Source organism: Spea bombifrons, chromosome 7 (genome assembly GCF_027358695.1).
Source record: "Spea bombifrons isolate aSpeBom1 chromosome 7, aSpeBom1.2.pri, whole genome shotgun sequence".
NCBI classification, from domain to species: domain Eukaryota; kingdom Metazoa; phylum Chordata; class Amphibia; order Anura; family Pelobatidae; genus Spea; species Spea bombifrons.
The window spans coordinates 43,495,520-43,511,196 of NC_071093.1; the positions used below are offsets into that span (position 1 = coordinate 43,495,520).

A 15,677-nucleotide genomic window follows, 5' to 3' on the forward strand; every position below is an offset into this window, starting at 1 on the left:
CTTAGATTACTTCAAACATTTTATTTACAGATTATCGCGGCCACCAGGTTACCACCGAGATGTTGATCTTGGGTACGTAACGGAACACGGGATTTCATTTAAATACAAAATATATTCTTATGACTGCAGAAACACAGTTGGCTTCTTATGGCTGCAGGACCGTCAAAGATATCTTTATACCCAAAAGACAATCCTAGTCCAAAAACAAGTCTCGGAATGAATGAAAGCAAGTCCTCCGGCGGACGTCTGATCACGGTACATAATCTTCCAAATCATAGCAGGTGCCGAAAAATTTGGGAAGCACAGGAGCTTGCGCTCAGAGCCGAGATGACGACTTCTGCAAAAAGCGGTGGGTGTTTAAAACAAAAACGATGTAGAAGATGTATTTTGAAATCGAACCTTATTATTATTTAGATTGTTTATCTCTTTATTGCATTTCTTATCATCCGTATGTTGCTCTTTGATCGTCCCACCATTCCCTCTACCAAACACCTTGCGATATACAGCACACTAAGGCATAAATCACCCGTGGCACATTACAGAATAGTGTCTTATGTGTCAGGGGACCTTCATAACCTTGAATAAGCCACAAAAGCAAAATTAAAACATCAGTCAAATGTCTTTATTTACTGATGGAGATCACAATGAGACCTTCGAGAGCCCAGGAGATTTTTATTGCATACAAAGGAGACGGGGGGCCAGCAATGACGTTTCACAATGGCGGCTACAATAATCCTTGCATTTGTGGCCCTACACTATACAAAGTCTACTTACATTACAATATATTAACAATATATCTTTATACAGCAATCGTACCGACAGTTTTAGAGGCCTTTGCGTTGCTAACGGAAGTTAAACGATCACAGCGGACTCGGTAAAACAGGAATCCACGGGATTCTGGAGCGACGTATCGACGCGGGTTCGCTCAAATCGATTGATCAAAGGCTGAGATCTTATGGTTTAGCTTAAACAATATGGCAGCCCAATACCATAAAGCAATAGAACGTGACCGCGCATCCTCCGGCGAGATCATGCGTGTAATCAGTCCAGTCCAACGTCAAAGCCTCATTTCATCTTTATTAATAAACTCTACCTTATACTAAACTCAATAAACATATCAACAATACATGGTTAGTGGTTTTTGGCTTCTAGTGAATGAACTCCCTGAATTGTTAGAATGCACCAAACCCTCGCACCCTCAGATCTGTGATATCACGTAGGTGGCAGTGACGGTGCCACCAGGGTCACGAAGCGCTAAATGTGGGTCTAGGTTTATACTTGGGAACGTTGGGGAAGCAGTGGTTCTGAGTGTTCATCTTAGATGTCCCCCTGACGTCAACTAATGAGCGGGACCCCAAGCCCAATGGGTAGGATTGAGGGGGAAAAACTGTGTGGGGGGGGGACTGGGCAGGAATCGGAGGTATGGGGCAGGAAGACGTGCATTTAATTCCCCTACTGCCCAAAAAGGCACTGCTCCAGAGGGTCAGAGACCTCACCTCTAAGCCTCCGAAGAAGCGCCCAAGGGTTCCCAAGTACATTTATGTCACCCGCCTGGGCACATCCCTGGAATATATATACATTCATAATAAAACAAAAGACCCAAAGATCAGCGCTCATCAAGCTCGGTGCCACTGCTGGTAGTAATACGCTTTCAACACGTATGTCCAATGAATGCTTTAGATCCAATGAGCTGCAGCTTCAACTATCAAAACTATCCATTATTATTTGTCATATAAAACACGGCACCGGATTTAACACACAAGACATTTACAAGGTGAGGCTGTAGCGAGAGGAAGGTTGGGGAATATTCAGATTATAAGGCAAAGGGAATCTATTTCCAGTAGAAAAGCGAGTATTATATCCCAGAAATTACATATTACGTTTAAATATTTGTTTTATGGTACAACCAGGAAAGAAGGGTGTTAAATAGATTGTAAGCTCCCAAGAACAGAGCCCTCTTCTCCTTCCGTACTGGTACGTCTTAACATGCATTAATGTTAAATCACTTCAATTTGTGTTTGTTAAATTTTTTCACTATTCCCTACAGAAACAGCGGAATCTGCTGGTGTGTGATGTAAGTGTCTGTCCTAATCGTCCGTAACCTGGATACACTACTGTTCAAAAGTTTGGGGTCATTCAGCTGGTTTCAAGTTAAAGGAGGAAATTGCAAAAGGGCTTTCTAACCATCAATTATCCTTTTAAACTTACTTGGGTCAGCGAACACAACGTGCCACTGGAACACAGGAGTGATGGGAGTGATAAAGGGCCATTGGAACACAGGAGTGATGGGAGTGATAAAGGGCCTCTGTACACCTATAAAAAAATTAGCCGTTTCCAGCTACAACAGCCATTTACAACATTAACCCCGTCTGCGCTGGATTTCTGATCCATTTCATGTTATTGTAATAGAAAAAAATCTGCTTTTCTTTCAAAAACAAGGACATTTCTAAGTGACCCCAAACTTTTGCACAGTAGCGTGTGTTCCCAGGCAGGTGTGATGAATTTTATTATAAACATATCTTAAAGAAAAAGTTATTCCTTCTTGAAGAAAAGCATATTAAGTGATGAGAAGTACTCACAGAGTATTTGGGGTACTTGAATATGCATTCTTCTTTAGAATGTCCCTTTAACTCTTTTTGTGTGATAAAAAAAATAATGGTTACCATGATAAAAAAAACTCCACTTTGCCAGAAATCATGAAGATTAACCCCAATTTGAAAAAAAAAAGCAACATACTTTTAGTTCTTTTGGCAAATCATTTTCTTTACCCTTTCAGTGCCAGACAGTAGGGCTAAACCATGCATTTTTCATGGACTCTGTCCCCACACTGTCTTTCAAAACACTGAATACACTGGTATGTACACACAGACACACATATGTATTATATGTGCACCAAATAATAAATTACACTTTAATAAACCAACGTCCATGTAAGTACCCGCGCATGCAGATAGGTGCTTCAGAAAGCGTTTTTTTTTTTTCTTTTTTCAATATTTTGAGATTAGAAGGATGAAAATAATATGGTTAAAATAATTTGGAGGATCAGATGAACCCCTTTAAAAAGGAAAATAAAAGAAATGCGCAGAGCGCACACTCAGACACAGAAGGCGTATTTTGCAGACTTGCACTCAGTCTTTTGGCACCTTGAAATTATCTTTTTCTTTACGGATTGCACCCATGGTTGAAATCGGGTCATCTTTGCCGGCGTGGTGCTGCACGGACTTCTCTCTGTGTGAAAGACAGACTCGTATTTACTGCATTTACATGGACAGCCACGTCCCCTCGGTGCCCCATTCTGCCCCATCTAGTGCTTAAAACTGCCCACTAAGCCTTATAGAGCCTTCATGTCCCAAAAACCCACTTATGATTCTTCATGAACTTGGTTTTCATCCCGTCGAGGCCCAAACATACCTGCCTGATCTACGAAAATCCTCAACAAAAAGGGGTAAAAAATGTGTTTTCAGTGTCCCTGTGTATTTTTCTTATTTCTTACAAGAGATCAGAACCATAATACGGGGGACACGCGAATATAACATACCTCACTCTCATAAAGGGATTAAAAGTAAATTCTTCTGCAATGGTTGAAGGTATGGTGGGTTCTCCATTGTTGTAAGTCTCCTGAAAAAGGAAACAGAGACTCGAATCACTAAAACTCCATATTATATATATATACATACACATAAACATATACACACACACACACACACAACACACATATATATATACACACACAACACACACACATATATATATATATACACACACACACATACACACTGACGCCTAAAAGTTTGGGGTCACTGTAAGTTTGAGCCGGGCCCTCCTCACCTGTTGTCTCTGTAAGTCAAATTGTTATGTTTTATACTACTCGTTACGTTCTCTCCACCCATTGTACAGCGCTACGGAATTTGATGGCGCTATATAAAACAATAAATAATGTTTGTGTGTGTGTACACATATAACTGCATACCTATGGATTATTCATATCTTGCCTCCAATCTACAAACTCATTAACTGTGGAAACAGAAATCGGGAAACATGGAATACTGGCGGGTATTACCTTGGCCCACGATAACTTTTGTTTTATGGCCTCGTTGTTTGGTTCGACGTGACGTGCAAACTTTAAGTTGTTGATTGTGTATTCGTGTCCGCAGTAGACTCTCTATTTTTATGGAGGGGAAAAAAAAAGAGTAACTAGTTAAATAAAACAAATTACTGTTAGACGAAAAATAATTTTTATGGCATTTGCCGAAATAATTCCCACCTCGCGCAAGAGTTCTGGAGAGAAAAGGTTACACACCCCCCCCATTTCAGCTTTTATTAGTGAAATTTATACCGTTCAGAAAATAAGTAAAAATCAAACATTTAAAAAGGCAGAATTTAGTTCACCAGGTTCAGACAGACACAAAGAATTCTGGACTCGTTCTAAGATGAGCCGCTGAAACGGTAAGCGGTAAAGGAATTTAAGAAAGCTTACGGTGTGCAAAAAGCTATCCTTCAAAAAGGGCCAATATGTCGTTTTCTGCCATCATGATGTCAGAGGTTGACATCTTGTAGAAAGGGGCACAGCTTGCCTGAAAACAAACCTGACCCCGATTCACTTAAGAAGTAATGAAAAAACACTTCTGCTACTTGGGCAACCTACAGGAACTCATGATCCATTGTATGAGGAGAGATGATGTCATTTACCGTTTCGGGAGGAAGTTGACCTAATATCTCAACCAAGGCTTTGTACATCTCCTCCGCCGTCCCTTCAAAGAACTTCCCGCACCCAGCGACAAACAGGGTGTCACCTGCAGTGAGGAAGGACACCTGTTAAGGATAGATTTTTATTGTATCTACAATTACATTTCTGCAGGACTAACCGCCAAGGAGATTCACAGCAAGTAAATAATTTGGCCGCGGGTCGGAGTTAACCCTATATTAATTTTCTTAAAAAAAAAAAAAAAATCTCCATTAGACACGTTACTTTCCCAAGCAGATGTAATGAGCCCTACAGACACTAATAATAATGATAATAATAAATCTAACAATTATAATAAATATGATAATAAAATAAAAGCATTATTATTAATGAATATTAATATAATAGCAATAATAATAATAAATGTAATTATAAATACAATAAGAACAATAAGAAAAAATAATAAATAATATAATATCAATAATAAATATAATAACAATAATAATGAATATAATAATAATAATAATAAAAACATTAGGCTTGGGACTTTGCATGAAATTAAGAAGTAGAAAAATGATTGTCCGGGAAACCCTTTATCTCACAGATATAATTAGAGAAGCTGTGGAATCCGCACACAGCCGGAACCACATCGGGGACACGGTTCATATAATACGTGAACAATAAAACGGAGACGTTGCTCATTACGCTTTTATACAGAATATATCGGTGTTCCGTTTCTAGAGTCTAATCGAAGCAGAAAAAAAATGCTCGCTATTTGAATGAAAATTCTCCGCCGAAAGCAGAAGGATTCATTGGTCCCTACATGAGCTATAGAGAGCGACCCCTCTCTCCAGATCCAGACCCCCGGGCAACCGCGACGCACATCTTACCGGTGAATACCGCGGGGGGATCTGAGCTGTTCGGCTGCGTCACAAAGTAGCAGATATGGCCTGAGGTGTGACAGGGGGTGAAAAGGCATTTCACATGGAGAGACCCCACCTACAAAAAGGCAGAAAGACATACATTTATTCATATAGATCAGTTAGAACAATGTCATCAACTACAGTCCCTATCATCCAGAGTCAGAAGTCACCTGAGGATTATGGCAGCTATAGTCAGAAACCCGTGGGGCCCAAAATCTTCTTAAATAAACAAAACTCCTATTTATATTTACCTGAAATGAGGTCAGATGAGAGACTTTTTGGGTAAGCGCCCCAACTCTGCTATCTCCGCCGTACACCTTTAACCCAGAAACCAGCTTCACAAGTTTCTCGTTTCCGCCGGCATGATCCCTGAAAGCAACGAAGGCGACAATAATCCCTCTCTCTTGGCTTACTCTCAACACTCTCATCCACAACCAAACTTACACCGCCTAATGCTTAACATGCCACCACAATTTAAAAATAACTTTGGCCCCTCCTGAAGAAGCCTGATATTAATATCGTAATTTCTCAGGCCGTGTAACTGATAATTATAGGTTTAGGACATAATCATCATTCCATAACATGCCAACGGATTAGGACAGACCAGTGGTGGTGGGTTGTGAGGACGGTCGTCAGTTTCACTCCATGTTTCTTGACGGCATCAACCACCTAATGGAGAGAAAAAAAAAAAAAAGATAAGTTATGCTGTTTTGTTTTTTATATTGTAAAACTAGAGGAGAAAATAATCGCTGGATTTACAGCTAGAGGTGAAATTCCAAAAATGAATGATTTTCCAGTCTTGATTTATTTTTTATAATAGACAGATCCCTTCCTTACGTAGTACCCTATAGGGTAGTATTTTTAATACTTCTGGTTTAAGAGGTTTGGGGGTAGTGAACAGGTGTGGGGGGTTTATATTTTTTATATCTAGTGCTAGGGAAATGCGATACCAGGGCTTTATTTTTAAAAAAATATTAATATTTTATTTTTTGCTTTTTTCCTTTTGTGGGAAGAGGGAGAAACGTTTATCTTCCCTCTGATCACCTCTGCCCTGATCACACCGTGATCAGCAAGGCTCTGTAGACTTACATTGCTCATCGCAATGCATGCAATTAGCCAGCAGGTGGCGCAATCTGCAATCTCTCTTATCCTCCAGTGCTGAAGCTCACTGGAAAGGAATGCCCGATCATGTGATCAGGCACTCCTTATGTAACAGTTTAACAGGGCTCACTCCGATCACCGTGATGGCTTCTGCTGACAGGGGGAGTCCAGGTTGTCAATAGACAGCCTGACCTGCCATATAGTGAAGGGAGATGTCCTTCCCACTGCAAAAAAGTCAAGACGTACTGGTACTTCTCAACAGGCTTCTTAGCACAGCTTTTCAGTACGTAGCGGTACGTCTACATTGTTCTTACGGGATTAACCAATTTGGGGAAAAGTGATCCATCTGATTTAAGTGCGTTACTCAATTAAAGCATTGTTTGCGCATGTTACCTTTTGTGGCTGCACAGGGTCGACAATGGCCGCCTCTTTGGTCTCCTCATCGATGAGGAGGTACATGTAGTTGTCGGTTAGCGCCGGAAGAAGCTCAACTTTCATGTTGGCCTGAGAAACCACTTTGGAGTTTCTCAATTCGAAACTGGTTTGATCCTGCGCGCCGTTTCCAAAAAAAGCAGAGCCTGGCGGCACAGAAAAGGGGAGGAAGAACATATGAAGAGAATTAGAACAGGTTCATTTAATAGAAGTCATAGAACTATAGCCAGTCATTATGGCTAACTACTCTGCTGCTATGGCAACAAAATCTGGTTGGTTCTTAATCTGTTACATGAAGCAAAATGGGTTCAGCAGCATGTTGATAAAAGCCTCGGGCAGCAGGGATTATTTTTTGTGTGAAAATTAGGAAAATAAATTAAATTCAGTCAAAATGTCTAAACCGATACAAAAACAGTCTATTTTTAGTATATAGAACGGTTTTCAAATGTCTCTGGAATGCAAGGGGTTAAAATGGAATGTGGCTCCCATTTAGTGCAAGTTAACAATCCAGCAATCGTTAACCCCGGCCGCACGCGTGTTATGTTATGTACAACAAGCTGATCCTCCCCGGGGTGTCAGCGCGTAGTTTTCTGCCTCACTCTGACTCTGCAGTTTTGTTTGTTTGGATCGCGAACGTTCACCCCGAATCATCACACGAGAGCAGCAGCAACCTTGGGACGTCTCGAAAAACAGACCGAGCGACAAACACCTCCCTAAAAACAGCCTAAACCCCAGCGCTGTATACAGTAATATAACCCCCAGCGCTGTATACAGTAATATAACCCCCAGCGCTGTATACAGTAATATTACCCCCAGCGCTGTATACAGTAATATAACCCCCAGCACTGTATACAGTAATATAACCCCCAGCGCTGTATACAGTAATAACCCCCAGCGCTGTATACAGTAATATAACCCCCAGCGCTGTATACAGTAATAACCCCCAGCGCTGTATACAGTAACAACCCCCAGCGCTGTATACAGTAACAACCCCCAGCGCTGTATACAGTAACAACCCCCAGCGCTGTATACAGTAATATAACCCCCAGCGCTGTATACAGTGATATAACCCCAGCACTGTATACAGTAATATAACCCCCAGCGCTGTATACAGTAATATAACCCCCCAGCGCTGTATACAGTAATATAACCCCCAGCGCTGTATACAGTAATATTACCCCCCAGTGCTGTATACAGTAATATAATCCCCCCAGCGCTGTATACAGTAATATAACCCCCAGCGCTGTATACAGTAATATAACCCCCCAGCACTGTATACAGTAATATAACCCCCAGCACTGTATACAGTAATATACCCCCCCAGCGCTGTATACAGTAATAACCCCCCTAGCGCTGTATACAGTAATATACCCCCCCAGCGCTGTATACAGTAATATACCCCCCAGCACTGTATACAGTAATATACTCCTCCCCCCAGCGCTGTATACAGTAATATACCCCTCCCCCCAGCGCTGTATACAGTAATATAACCCCCCCAGCGCTGCAGACCGCCGTTGCTGTCAGTCATAGGATATTTTGGGTGATTTCCAGGCTCAAACACCACACTGACCTGACGCTTTATGGCGATGCTAATGAAGGTGCTGTTCCACTTAGATAAAACTTTAGCTAAACTCTCTAACACATTAAAACGCAACAGGCTGGTCATTTCTCTTCAATCTGAATTTTATATGACTAAAGTGTTATTCTGCACTTAACCGTGCCAGGAAGTACGTTTCTAACGCTGCATTTAGTTATAAAAGTATTTAGTTCACAATCAACAATCACAATATGTCATTGGGAAAAATTACTATAATTAACAGACCAGTTATGACAAACGCTATTTAGATTGTAAGCTCTTTGGGGCAAGTATCTCCTGGTACCTCATACGTCATCTGTATGGTTATAGGAACTGATGACACACACTAATATATATATATATATATATATATAAATAAAACTATAAATAAAAGTCTTGTTACACATTTATGAGTATTTTACATATATAAGAAAAAAGTTGTTCTGCTCCAGAAAACAAAACAAAAAAATAAAACTACAAAATATGTGTGAGTTGTAGTGAGACTATGGAATAAAAATAAATAGAAGATAAATCATAAATAAATACATAAAATAATATATGTATAACAATTTTTTTAATAAAATCATGTATTATAAAGTGATTTAAAAAAAACTAAAATGCTGCAGATCGACATCAACTGTCCGAGTTATTAGAGCCCCCAGTTTCTATTACATCATAGCCTTGTCTTATTTAACGTATATGGGAAATATCACTTGTATTTAGTATTTTAGAACTTTTCCCCGGCGGGACCAAAAAGTGAAATATGATCAGATACTAAATAAACTTGAAATAGTAAAGGGGGGGGGGTGTTTTTAGACAGTGATCAAGTTCTAAATGCCATGCAGTCACCATGGAAACCAAGCAAATGCTCCTACTGATTGCTCCACATTTAGCACCTGGCAGCAGTCACTTTATCTAAATTTACCCCAAACTTTCTGGGCCCTGCACTAAACGCCAGCTGTCATCTGACACCAACTGCTAGATTTTGCCCTGCAGCTTATAGAGTATTTCCAAGAGCTGACACTCGCCAATAACCTATTCGCTGCTGGACCGTGGCAGTGTGTGTGACCCTGACAGCCCCAGCCCTGCGCTCTGCATGTTGCATTATACGCTGTGCATGGTGGGGTCCTCCGGCCATATCCAGCCACATACCGACTCTGTAGCCAGCCCCAGCTCCCAGGAAGGACAGTGCGCACCACAGCCTCCTCCTGCACCCAGACAGCATCATCCTGAAGGGGGCCGGCTGCAAACTGCCCAACAGGAACTGCACTCGCTGCATGGGTGGATCCAGCGAGCGGAGCTTTACCTGCCTCGCCGCGCAGCCAATCGGCATGCAGGGCTGGGAGCTGCCAACCAGAAGGGTGCGACACGCCAGCGGGCGACGATGCCAACCACTGCGACGCCAATACAGAATTGGCCAATGAGAAATGAGACACGTCAGCCTTCAGCCAATGAAACCCACCGAGGCTACGAAAAGAACTAAGCGAGAGACCGGGGGACAGGTAGCCATGTCTGATGTGGGCAAATGCCAGTTAGAGCTAGAGTCAGGTGAATGAGCGTAAAGGAGAGTGACTTTCCACAGAGAATGGCTAATTATATCTATCTATCTATCTATCTATCTATACATACACATACCAAATATATATATATACATACAGTATATACTCACAAGACATGGGAAAAGCACTTAGAATAAAATTAACTTATTAAGCGATTATATTTTATTTTGCGTATCTCACTCCATTTTATTTAAAGAGCGCCAGCATATTCCATAGCGCTGTTACAATAGGGGTTCCCCCCCTACATATTAACCATAACATTAACACACGGTAAGGCATACTCATACCTGCAAACTCTCCAGATTTTTTAGGGGGAGGGGGGTATGTGCCTGGGGCTGACCGTCTTCACTAGGGATCATGGGGTATAAAGGATAATCTGCATGAGATCCCCTGGCTGTCAGTGTCAGCGCATAAACTGCAGCGCTGTACAATAGGATATATATATATATATATATATATATATATTACACACATATCCAGACATATTATAATAAAAAAGGGCACAGCAAATTTTTTATTGCATGTTTTTATTTGTTGAAGTGAAACGTTTTGACATTTATAACCATGTGAGACAGAAACACCTCACTTTAAACTCGCCCTGACCCACCCCTGACGCTCTCCCGCCCCGCCCGAGCCCTGACGCTCTCCCGCCCCGCCCGAGCCCTGACGCTCTCCCGACCCACCCCTGGCGCTCTCCCGCCCTGCCCGAGTCCTGACACTCTCCCGACCCACCCCTGGCGCTCTCCCACCCGAGCCCTGACGCTCTCCCGCCCCCGACCGAGCCCTGGCGCTCTTCCGCCCCTGACCCACCCCTGGCGCTCTTCCGCCCCTGACCCACCCCTGGCGCTCTTCCGCCCCCGACCCACCCCTGATGCTCTCCCGCCCCCGACCCACCCCTGACACTCCCCCGACCCCTTCTCCTTCTTGGTCCCCACTCACTTTATTCCTGTTTTTTCGCCCTTGGACTACTATTCACCCTCCCAGGCTGCCTCCTTAGCGATCAGAGAGCTTTTTCATGGTCTGCCCAACTCATTTAGAACAATATAAATTATCCAGGGCCAGACCTGGACCGCCTTGGCACTTTAAGGCCAGTGGCCTCCAAATGACGGCCGGTATGAGAGGCTGCTGGAGCAGCAGATATGGGGATACAGATTTATTGGTCCAGGAGAAGGCGGCATCTTTATTATGAATCCTTAGGCGTAGTTGCTTAGGCAGAGTCCAAAGAGGTCTCTCCTTCACATAGAGATTTATATAGCGCCATCATATTCTGTAGCGCTGTACGCCGTATAAACAGGACATAAGAAGTAGCACATAACATAATGTGAACTTTCAGAAACCCAAGGTGTGAGGGGCCCTGCTCACAGGAGCTTACAATCTAGTTACAGCATCCCATAAGATGCTGCCTATAAACTAACAGGGGACAGTAACCAAAGGGGCCTCCATACGACCCCCTTACATTAATTCCCCCAGTAGCCTCCCTTAGATAACTGCGTATCCCAAAGTGCGTGACTTCCCAGTTCTGGTACAGATCAGAGTGATGGGAGTTGGCAGTAAAGTTCTGCGCATGCGGGGTTGCCACTCACCGATGTTTCCCATCTCGCTTGCTCTTCCAGTCGGTACCGGGACGTTCTGCACGATGCTGATCAATCGCTATAGGGAGGCGGCTGCGCGCATGCGCAAAATTTAAAGCCCTGGCGCTGAAGCTCGAATCTTACGCACGCGCAGTCTGCTTCGAATTCCGCAAATGACAGCTGGTTCGAGGTCAGCCAATCATCGCAGAGAGGTGCAGCTTTACTAACCAATCAAAAGTGTTACACCTTGATCGCTTTGGCAGCCGCTAATGCTGAGCTTTGGCCCGGCCGCTACGGCATAGGCGGGCGCTGACAGCTTCACTGGTACAGGCTCAGCGGGGAACTGGGAGGAACTCGACAGGGTACTGGGAGGGACTGCGATCTAACTAACAGGAGACTGTGAGGGACTGGGATCTAACTAACAGGGGACTGGACAGGACTGGGATCCAACTAACAGGGAACTGGACAGGACTGGGATCCAACTAACAGGGGACTGGGGGGAACTTGACAGGACTGGGATCTGGCTGGTAGGGGAACTGGGGAGGACTATGAGGATCTGATGATGACTGGGATCCCACAAGTAGGGTATGGGGAGTGACTGGACAGGGATTGGCTGCTGACTGGAAGCAGAGAGGTGGCCCAAGTAACTGCCATGGGGTAATTATGTGCTCAGTGAGCATGGATCATGGGGCAAATCGTACTGCACAGGGGTGTAAGGGGTATGTGTACCTCCATAGCCTGCATAGCCCCTGGGGCAATTATACCCCGAGCTGGAGCAATGTACCAGGGGTATTTAATGCACAAACTGACAAATAAGATCTATTTTTTTTCTTCTTTAGAAATTTGTCCTTTGGGTTGATGAACGATGAAGGTGAAAGTGATCTCGGTTCTGGACGACAATTACATGTATCTGATCATCGAGGAGGAAACCAAAGAGGCTTTCGCGGTGGATGCTTCGGTTGCTAAAAAGGTGAAGTGTAGCGTGTGTCTTTCTTCAATCTAGATTGTAAGCTCCTGTGAGCAGAGCCCGCCTTACCGGTTGCTTCTGTAAGTCAAGTTGTTATGTTATAAATGACTTATTGTACGGCGCTACGGAATATGATGGCGCTATATAAAACAATAAATAATAATCTATATGATCATGTGCGTTTAATCCGAATTCTCTCCTCCAGTTAATCGAGATTGTGCGGAAAGAAGGCGCCAACCTAAAAGCGGTTCTGACGACGCACCATCACCTGTGAGTAGCCCCCGCCGCACGAAGGAACAGTCATGACTAAACCATATAGTGGGGTTTTTTTCCTGAAATTCCCAGAATTGTTTCTTTTCTGAAGGGATCACTGCAGGGGGAACCCGGATCTCACGCAGAGGTTTCCAGACTTACACATTTATGGAGCTGATGACCGTATAGGCGGACTGACTCACAAGCTTGTCCATAACCAGGAGCTGAAGGTAGATCGCCAACAGAGGGGGCTGGTACCTTCTGGCCCAGGGGGCAGGTAATGCTAAGTGGCCCCATCGGGCCCCCTGCCCCCACCAGGTAACTCACAAGTGCACTGACACACACTTATACATAAGTACACACTCACACACATACTAGCACACACTTGCACGCTCATGCTAACACATACTCCCTCTCGCACACACTTACACGAACACATTCATGCTCACACATATGTACTCACTCACCCCTGTCGCCCCCTTACCTCGCTCGCTGCTTTCTTTCTTTGTGAGAGTCTTTGTGAAAAATTTGGGATCGGCCCAGAGGGGCAATTGCCCCCCCCCGATCACCAGGGATCGGTAACCTATAGCCGAGCTGAGACCTCCGTTGCTATTACGCTCTTGTAACCGTTGTTAATTACCTTCGTGACTGCCGGTTTGCCTTCGCAGTTTGGAGGCATAAACGTGAGATGTCTCTTCACGCCGTGCCACACTTCTGGACACATGAGCTTCTTTGTGTGGGAGGATGGCTGCGCGGACGCCCCGGCTCTCTTTTCAGGTAACTGCCCCGGTTACAGACCTTACGGACCTGAACCCCCCCCCAAAAAAAATTCTCAGTGCTGTATGCAGTACTGGCCCCAGGGGCATTGAGAAAAACCTGGTTTTGTCTCTTTTTGTTCCAATAAACTCTTTATCTGCAGACCTGGAGCCGCGGTTGCTGTCAGTCATGTGATATTTTGGGTGACTCTCGCACCACACTGAGCTGATGCTTTATGGCAATGCTAATGAAGTCTGTTCGTCCATCAAAAAAATTGAAGAAAATTTTTAAGTGACCCCAAACGTTAGAGTGTGTTTTCTTACAGGGGACACCTTGTTTGTTGGAGGATGCGGGAGGTTTTTTGAAGGGACGGCGGAGCAGATGTACAAGAATCTGACGGAAACTTTGGGGACCCTGCCTAGCGACACTGTATGTAACCACTGGGATTTTTTTTAGCGTTTGTACATTTTTTAAAAATGTAACTTATTTAATTTTTTTTTTTTTAAAAACCCTGCACCTGCCTTCTTAATACACTACCCCAATACCACAAGCCATCTGCTAGCCGCCACGTCAAATGTATATTTGTTATGTGTGTTTAAACTGCCCCAATTAAATTTTACAGCGCTGCGTCATTTGCTGGCGCTTAATAAATAAACGCTAATAAGAATACATTCCCAATTTCTCCCTACGCCTCATGGAGACGCTTGCTTCCCTTAAACGTTTTGATTTCTGATTTTTATCTTTTACAGAAAATCTTTTGCGGCCACGAATACACCGTGAGGAACTTGAAGTTTGCGCTAAAGGTTGAGCCAGATAATGAGAGAGTGAAGGAAAAGCTTGCCTGGGCCAAGGTATGGATACCGGAGATAAGATACCAAGGTCAAGGGCTGGGTTCCTTGTTGGTTCTTTATTTATGTATCGAGAAACAGCCTCAAGTAGCATCTTTGCTGCTTTCATGAGAGCAAGGAAAGGGGCGGGGCCTTTAGCAGAAAAATGGCTCCCTACAGCCAAGAATACAGAAATTTGTCTCTCGATATGAGCAAAGCTGTAAAATCATTGAGGAAAATAAGTCCTTTGCTACAAACATAGTGTTAAAAGTTACAGCTGGTACCGATGGTCTCCTTTTCAGGCACGAGATGAGGATGACATTCCAACCGTTCCTTCTAGCCTCGAGGAAGAGTTTCATTACAACCCATTCATGAGACTAAAGTGAGTAGAACCATCTAGTACAAATCCATGAACGTTTCCTGATAAAGCTTAGATTGCGGCCATGGCAGTTAGGAAGAACTTTGTGGCGATTTGCTGGAGAACCATGACCAAAAAAAAGCGAATTCCACTTTTGTCCTTAGTGCCACATCTTCACTCTAACCTTTTCACGGTAGGGAAGAGGCTGTCCAGAAATTCACCGGTAAGATGGATCCAGTGGAAGTGATGAGGGTCCTGAGAAAAGAAAAAGACAATTTTAAAAAGAAGGAGCAACTGCCGATCCCAGCAATCCTGGCGTTTCAGCTGAGTCTTCTCAGTGAGTCGCGGCCGGCCAAGAAATGACCTCTTAAACATTACCTGCCAGAGCTTGTCGGAGGACGAAGTAATGGAGGAGCGCGCGTTATGGATTGGTGGCTAGAATAGGACTCATTTTTAAGAGAATAAATATCGGTGCAACTGAAAATTCTGAAGTCGTGGAACTATGCAAAATCTTATGAGCTGCCTGACCAGTTTAGTCCCCGTTCTCCATGAGCTCCTGAGGAACCCAGCGTCTGGCCGTACTGGTGAAAGGGTTCATCTAATTGGAGGCCACACCAGTGGCTGTCATTTCTTCTTGGTTCACTTGGAAGTCACTCATTAAGAACAATAGC

The 15,677-nt window shown here is 43.7% G+C and overlaps 2 protein-coding genes across 4 annotated transcripts; one reads left to right on the forward strand and one right to left on the reverse strand.

Moving 5' to 3' along the window:
- Positions 1 to 6: 6 nt before the first annotated feature.
- On the reverse strand, positions 7 to 12,002 carry HAGH (hydroxyacylglutathione hydrolase). 2 transcript variants are annotated; one of them, XM_053470653.1, is made up of 10 exons: positions 11,859 to 12,002; positions 7,102 to 7,286; positions 6,212 to 6,276; positions 5,859 to 5,976; positions 5,575 to 5,683; positions 4,690 to 4,793; positions 4,061 to 4,162; positions 3,539 to 3,618; positions 3,144 to 3,228; positions 7 to 337 (listed from the first exon to the last, which is right to left on the reverse strand). In XM_053470653.1, exons 1-10 carry the CDS (start codon positions 11,869 to 11,871, stop codon positions 317 to 319), a joined length of 882 nt encoding a protein of 293 aa, XP_053326628.1. In that variant the 5' UTR covers positions 11,872 to 12,002; the 3' UTR covers positions 7 to 316. The 2 variants fall into 2 exon arrangements, with proteins under 2 accessions (XP_053326628.1, XP_053326627.1); XM_053470652.1 differs by lacking the exon at positions 11,859 to 12,002 and adding an exon at positions 9,869 to 10,015.
- On the forward strand, positions 10,158 to 15,474 carry HAGHL (hydroxyacylglutathione hydrolase like). Of its 2 annotated transcripts, none has more exons than XM_053470655.1 (9): positions 10,158 to 10,264; positions 12,686 to 12,816; positions 13,019 to 13,083; positions 13,178 to 13,295; positions 13,734 to 13,842; positions 14,147 to 14,250; positions 14,571 to 14,672; positions 14,951 to 15,030; positions 15,204 to 15,474. In XM_053470655.1, the coding sequence occupies exons 2-9, from the start codon at positions 12,712 to 12,714 to the stop codon at positions 15,367 to 15,369; spliced, it is 849 nt and encodes a 282-aa protein (XP_053326630.1). In that variant the 5' UTR covers positions 10,158 to 10,264; positions 12,686 to 12,711; the 3' UTR covers positions 15,370 to 15,474. The 2 variants fall into 2 exon arrangements, with proteins under 2 accessions (XP_053326630.1, XP_053326629.1); XM_053470654.1 differs by lacking the exon at positions 10,158 to 10,264 and adding an exon at positions 12,070 to 12,170.
- Positions 15,475 to 15,677: the final 203 nt, after the last annotated feature.

Bases quoted from the DNA above. Each gene is read 5' to 3' on its own strand.
- HAGH (XM_053470652.1), bottom strand. From the start codon at position 9,995: ATGCAGCGAGTGCAGTTCCTGTTGGGCAGTTTGCAGCCGGCCCCCTTC. The intron at 5,684-5,858 runs GTAAATATAAAT...GCCTTTTTGTAG, and splicing joins CTCATCTGACCTCATTTCAG to GTGGGGTCTCTCCATGTGAA. The intron at 4,794-5,574 runs GTAAGATGTGCG...TCCTCACTGCAG, and splicing joins TCCCCCCGCGGTATTCACCG to GTGACACCCTGTTTGTCGCT.
- HAGHL (XM_053470655.1), top strand. From the start codon at position 12,712: ATGAAGGTGAAAGTGATCTCGGTTCTGGACGACAATTACATGTATCTG. The intron at 13,296-13,733 runs GTAGATCGCCAA...TTGCCTTCGCAG, and splicing joins TCCATAACCAGGAGCTGAAG to TTTGGAGGCATAAACGTGAG. The intron at 14,251-14,570 runs GTATGTAACCAC...TATCTTTTACAG, and splicing joins GGACCCTGCCTAGCGACACT to AAAATCTTTTGCGGCCACGA.